Raw genomic sequence first — 6,975 nt, 5'->3', positions numbered from 1 at the left:
ATAAATAGGAGAAAATGTCATATCAGTTAGCTGATATTTTGAATATGAGTCAAAAATCTAGACTATTTTTAATTGTTTATTTTTCCAACAGTTGGGTTACATATATTGAGATGCTATTTGGTAGAACTAGGGTGCCTTTTGTGAGATCCTGCTCTGAACATGATGCTCAGGCCTGCAAATGCCTTTGGGGTAAAGGGAAATTGGAACTCTTCCTTCTCCTTATGTTTTTGGGACCAGATTCAGCTGGAAGCAACTGGTCTCAGGAATGTACTGAGTCAGACATCCATTCATTTCACTGCATGGATTCCACTTGTTAACTGATTTAATAGTCCTCTCACTCACTCTTTATGTGATGCCTAGGCAGTCAGTTAATTTGATACAAACAGTCACTCATATTGGCCATTTTACTGAATTTTTAGGCTGGTTTTAGGCTGTGCAATCTAATTGTTATTTCTGATTAGAAGTCCTTATTGTTTTTTCTCACTTGTTTTCATCCTGACATTCTTGTTCTCATTATATTGGAAACTAAAGACAGGCACAAAAATAATCTGCAAGGACATATCAACAAGGCAATCCTCTTAACTCTCCTCCTTTCGGGGCCCCCAGGTTTGGAAAAGTCCAGTGGCAATTCAAGTAAGGCTTCCCTATGGTAACTGAATTGAAAAAAGATTAGTGTTAAGTATATATGTGGGTAATGGGGGCGGGGGTGGTACTTGTGTGTGTGTGTGTGTGTGTGTGTGTGTGTGTGTGGGTGTTGAAGTTGGGAAAAGTGGAAATGCTACTGTTCTGGACAGGAACTCAGAGAGGTGACTGAAAAACAAACTAAAAAGGAAGGCCGATATACATTTAATCATTTCATGATCTGCACCTCTAATCCTCACCTTTATAACCAGGGCATGTATATCCAGACTTTTGCATTTAATAGTTTATTTTCTCCTTCAAAACCTCATCTGGGGACTTCCAGTGGTTAAGACTCCGAGCTTCCAATGCAGGGGGTGAGGGTTCAGGGAACTAAGATCCCACATGCTGGGCAGTGCAGCCAAAAAAAAAAAAAAAAAAGTGTGAGTCGGGGTAAGAGGGACAAATAAGATTTTTTCCTGAGATTTTTAGCAGAGGAGAAATTCCTCTCAAGAGCATCTTTTTTTTTTTTAAACTTAGCGTTAAGTAATCTCACAGTAAATAAAAGGTATTCACTAGAAAAAAATTAATTCAATGTGATTTACCATTGTTTAATTCTGCTAGCCAAGCTGCACTTGTCCTGAAGAGCTGCATAATTTATTCAAATGACCTGGGGCTTTTAAAGTCAATCTTCCAGCAGAAAAATTACCCTCTGCCCCCAGGAGAGTGAATTTTTTGTGTTGTACTGCTTCCCATGACTGACATTTATTTGACTCTCAAGTGTATTTACATTGTTGGCTCAACTTGGAGTTCTTTACTGAATCAATAATATGCTATATTTCTCACTTCAAGTGGTGTCAATATTATTATTCCTTTGCTTTTCCTTTTTTCTTTTTTTGCTTTTTTTTTTTCCTTATTTCCCTGCAGTTACATAGTTTTTCTTTGACCGGTGAAAATTTTTACTCCTAAGATTATAAAGAAACAGAGTAAATGTCCTCTTAATCTTCTGGGAAATGTGTGCCTCTTTAAACTTTATTTACGTCAGAACTTACTGTAATGAAGGACAAAATCTCTAGACAAGGTCCCCTGCTCGTCGGGGGTGTTCAAGGCTAGGTCTCCCAGAGGCGAGCCTGCAGTTTGTTCTCAAAAGTTTATAGCTCACCTCCTGGCTATTTCTTTAAAAGGGGCATGAGAGGGGGCTAGAAATAGAGCAGGGTGGGAATCTGACCCATCGTGACCACTCAGGAGGCTCTGGCCTGGAAAATTCCCCTGTACGTGGTAAAAACAAACATTCAAAATAGAGGGAGAAACCAGGCTTAAACAAAGAGTGAAACCAGTTCCCATTTCAACTCTCCTGCCGATAACCATATGTGCCCGCTCATTTGTTTCCCAAACATCAGTTTTCCATCATTTGGACAGAGTCTCAACCTGAATCTGTCCAGAGCATAGGAAGCAAATATTTTGAGATTTCATAAAATGCTGTGTCTGTATATTAGGAGCATTTGCTTCATGTTCAGTCTACCGAAAGAAACAGTAAAATGGTATTGTGCAAACCTTTGAATCCTACTATATTTTTCAGGCAATGGTGACCTCTTCTTGCTGGTCCCATCTGCCTGTGCACTACAGGATTGACTTCAAGATGAACGGAGAAACAGACAAATGTCAAAAGCCATCTGTTTTGTATCATGTCATTTGTAATTTTGTCTTCCGTCACCCACCCTCCCTTCTTCGTTGCGCTCCTTCTGCCAGACCGTTACTTAGGTCCCCAGCTACTTCCTCAGAGCCTGCCTGCCCTCGTCCTCCACCTGCAGCCCGCAGCCTGCAGCCCGGGTAGGTGCACTCTTACTGCTCTCAGAAAAATATGATCAGGAGAAATAACTGGAATCCTTTATACCCATGTAAGTGTCCTGGGTTCTCTGATTTTCTGTCCTCACTGTAGTAAACTAGTCACACATTTCACCTACCTGTGGTGTCCATTTGGGGAATAAAATGAAGAAAAATATTTTCTCCCACATAACAATCTTCAAACTCTTTCTCCCTTCTTTAATGCTCTGTAACAGCTTATGAATGGTCAGCAGGGACTTTTTGTAAATGTTGCATGTTTTCTCTTTGCTAGGACAAAGGGTGAGATTAAAGGACCAGCTAATGCTCCCTCCTGTAGTGTGGAGGTTAAGAGCGTCAGCTCTGACTTTTAGAGTGCCTTAGTTTGAATTCAAATGTTCTCATTTAATAGCTATGTGACTTCAGAAAAGTTATTTAAACTCTGTGAGCCCTAGTTTCCTGATTTTTAAAATGGAGGTAGTATTAATAGCCTATAATAGCATCTACCATGTACTAGGCACGGTTTTAAGCACTTTAAATATATAAGCTCATTTAATTTTTATAACTCCATGATGCAGGTAATTAACATCACCCCCATTTCTCAGATGAGAAAACTAAGACATGAAGAAGGAAAGTAACTTGGCCACGGTCATGGAATTAGCAAGTGGTATAGCTGAGCTTGTGAACCAGGCAGTTGGAACCCAGAGGCCATGTCCATACCAGTGTGCTATATTGCCTCTCCATTAAAGTATCGAGTAAAAAGCACTTGGCACGGTATTTGGCACATGGCGTTTATTGTCAGCTGGTATTATCACTTCTTATGTACTTAACTTTCTTCTTTTTGTCACTCCTGCTTCTACTAGAGTTATTGTGTAAGGCTAATCACCCCCACTCCCACAAAAAGAAAAACAACCGTGATCTAGGCTGCAGTAGCTGCCTAATCCTTCTCACCCTGTGTGCTTTGTATTTAAACCGCAAATATGACAGAGACCCATGAAAGGAGATGCTACATGTTAATACTTCTTTTAGAAGACATGAGAATTATATCCCTACTATCACCACCTCTCCAGCAACAAGCCAACAAAAATTGCTTAAAGCAAGGGAGAAATTTTAGACTTCAAGTAAAGTTGCTGCTGTTCTTTAATAAGCAGGGGTAAATTTTTCAAAAAGTAATGAAGGTTGCGAAAGATGCTGATGGACAAAGACTCTACTACTAGAATAAATTCCCTAGTCTCCACTCCTTAACTCATTTTAGAATGCCAGTATCAGGGTAAAAGAAAGAGAAAATTCTGCAAATAATTATATTCTTCTTTTAAAGTAAGCCACTGACTTCAAAATTCTCTAACACATTTGTGGAAACTTCATTTTTTTGTTTGAGATTTATTTGAATGAGCTGTTATGATTGGAGACAGTGAGAATTTCAGATTAATGTTTTGCAGCCAAAAAAAAAAAAAAAAAACTCTGGAAAGCTGGCAAGTGTTCATAAGTCAGCCCTAGAATTATGTAGGTTGAAGGCTCCCAGTGGACAGACCGAACATATAAGAAGGAAACCAGAGATCTGGTGCTATTACGTCCCCGAGTCTAAGGGAACGAATAAGCACAGAATTAAAAGCATTCTTCAGCCTGAATTTTTAAGGTAGGTCTGCACAATTTATATATACTCTGTTTGGAAAGTAGAACATACATTAAATGAAAATATTTTTTATGGATGAACTTTTCCTTTTTCCTGTATTTTAACACTATTTTGCAAAACTCCTAAATTATTTAACTGCTGTTTCTCTTACAGGGGTGCACTTAGGAACTAGGCAAGCTGATTTATGATAACTAAGCTTTAAACTCCAACAACCAGTAAGTCTTCAAGTGGCTTTATTTTAGATTCTTTCATGTTAATTTGTTAGGTCAAGATTATGAAAGAATGAGCTTTAGACAAAAATTGTAAGTTTGCTGTTTATTAGGAGATTCTTTGCTGATTACATTTTCACTGAGTAGTTTATTTATCTGTGTTTTGAAACTATCTAAAGGAATAGTTGTTCCTTTACTGTGTTTATCTTCAGCTAATTTTCTTTTGTTTTAAAATAAAGTTGCTACTAAAACTAACAGTATCACAAAAACCTGAATATTGATCAAAACATTTGAGAGCCAAGTAGCACTGTTACTACTTAGTTGTGTTAAACTAAAATAGCAAAGGAAAAAATGATACAATTATATCATGATTAATCATTGATATTCAATTCTTATTTCATTGAGCAATATAACTTTTTCTATTTGACCCTAAATCAGATTTGGCTATTTTTTTCTTTTTCTTTTCCTAATTGAAAAAGAAAATAGATTTTCTTTTAAATGGATTAAACTTAAGTATCTATATGTAAAAGTAATAGTCTCTATTAAAATGTGATGGGGGCTTTTAAAAATATGCACATATCCCATAACTACCTCGTAATTATATTATTATTGTGAAAAAAATCGAAAAGTAGAACTAAAGGAATTATTTTTAATCAGTAAAAACCAACCATAATCCCCCATCCCAATATGTTCCTTTTTGCATATTCTCTTTCAATCTTTTGTACACTTACTTATTTTTTCCATAGTTTATGTTACTTATATTTTCCATTGCTGGAATGATTTGTATATAATTAGTTACTTGAATAAGGCATTTCTCTATGCAATAGCAGGCAGCAGTGTGGTTTCTAGAAAGTATATAGAGTGAGATATGTGCTTAAGTGTTTTTGAAATGCTAACTTGTCTTATTTCTTAGTTCCTTCTTGTTTCACGCGTTTCCTATTCTGGCTAACCTTTTGAAATATTAATTTTCTTTAAACCTTTTCACAACATAATAGAAAAGATGGGCAAAATGTAGTTTTGTTCAGAATTTTCAGTCTTGATGCTAGAATGTCTTTTAACTTCTTGGTATTATTGAGAAAACTCTCGTTTCTTCTTCAAGAAGTAAAATCCATTCTTATTTCATAAGGCATGCTTCCGTTTCCCAACATTGTCTATAACCATCCACCATTTTTTGCTTTCAACAAACTTTTAAAATGCTAATGACTTGATGATGTCCTAAATTCTGTATGTGCTCTGAGAGGTTTTTGTTGGGTTTTTTTGTTGTTGTTTTTTCCCCAGAAGGTGTAAGAATTAGGAGCTGCTGACATTTCAATCAATATGAAGGACAACTTCACCCTTGCCACCATAAGCAGAAACATTACCAGCAGTCTTCACGTCGGACTTGTGAACATTTCTGGCAATGAGTCTACCTTTAACTGCTCACATAAGCCATCAGATAAGCATTTAGATGCAATTCCTATTCTCTACTACATTATTTTTGTGGTTGGATTTCTTGTCAATACTATAGTGGTTACACTGTTTTGTTGTCAAAAGGGTCCTAAAAAGGTTTCCAGCATTTACATCTTCAACCTGGCTGTGGCTGACTTACTGCTTTTGGCTACTCTTCCTCTCTGGGCAACCTATTATTCTTACAGATATGACTGGCTCTTTGGACCTGTAATGTGCAAAGTTTTTGGTTCTTTCTTGACCCTGAACATGTTTGCAAGCATTTTTTTTATCACCTGCATGAGTGTTGATAGGTACCAATCTGTCATCTACCCCTTTCTGTCTCAAAGAAGAAATCCCTGGCAAGCATCTTATATAGTTCCACTTGTTTGGTGTATGGCCTGTCTGTCCTCATTGCCAACATTTTACTTCCGAGATGTCAGAACAATTGAATATTTAGGAGTGAATGCTTGCATCATGGCTTTCCCACCTGAGAAATATGCCCAATGGTCAGCTGGGATTGCCTTAATGAAAAATATCCTTGGTTTTATTATCCCTTTAATATTCATAGCAACATGCTATTTTGGAATCAGAAAACACCTACTGAAGACCAATAGCTATGGGAAGAACAGAATAACTCGTGACCAAGTTCTGAAGATGGCAGCTGCTGTTGTTCTGGCGTTCATCATCTGTTGGCTTCCCTTCCATGTTCTGACCTTCCTGGATGCTCTGGCCTGGATGGGTGTCATTAATAGCTGTGAAGTTATAGCAGTCATTGACCTGGCACTTCCTTTTGCCATCCTCCTGGGATTCACCAACAGCTGCATTAATCCCTTTTTGTATTGTTTTGTTGGAAACCGGTTCCAACAGAAGCTCCGCCGTGTGTTTAGGGTTCCAATTACTTGGCTCCAAGGCAAGAGAGAGAGCGTGTCATGCCGAAAAAGCAGTTCCCTTAGAGAAATGGAGACCTTTGTGTCTTAAACATGAGAGTGGAATGCATGTTATCAACATGGTTACTTGGTTTGAGATCTCCCTGCATTATCTTTTAATGGCTTTAGGAAAATAACAAGTTTTTCCCCTTGATGTAATCTTCTCTCACTCTTCTAGAACAGGAAACCAAATGTAACTCTAAGTTTTATTCTCCAGTGACTTTCAAGAATTGCCCAGCTTTTTTTTTTCTGGTCTATCTGTATAAGACTGTCACTGGGGAAATGTATCCATAACCAAGAAGTAACTGGGGATTTATCTCAAATTATAATTAATAGGAAG

At 37.4% G+C, this 6,975-nt stretch overlaps 1 protein-coding gene across 1 annotated transcript; it reads left to right on the top strand.

Annotated features, from left to right (window-relative positions):
• The first annotated feature begins 4,029 nt into the window (after positions 1-4,029).
• AGTR2 (angiotensin II receptor type 2) lies at positions 4,030-6,687 on the top strand. Its single transcript, XM_007185161.2, has 3 exons — positions 4,030-4,075; positions 4,226-4,287; positions 5,560-6,687. The coding sequence occupies exon 3, from the start codon at positions 5,599-5,601 to the stop codon at positions 6,685-6,687; it is 1,089 nt and encodes a 362-aa protein (XP_007185223.2). The 5' UTR covers positions 4,030-4,075; positions 4,226-4,287; positions 5,560-5,598.
• The last annotated feature ends 288 nt before the right edge of the window (positions 6,688-6,975 follow it).

This window comes from Balaenoptera acutorostrata, chromosome X (genome assembly GCF_949987535.1).
Source record: "Balaenoptera acutorostrata chromosome X, mBalAcu1.1, whole genome shotgun sequence".
NCBI lineage: Eukaryota > Metazoa > Chordata > Mammalia > Artiodactyla > Balaenopteridae > Balaenoptera > Balaenoptera acutorostrata.
Note: the sequence above shows the minus strand (reverse complement) of the source record. Positions and strands in the feature narration are given on the sequence as shown.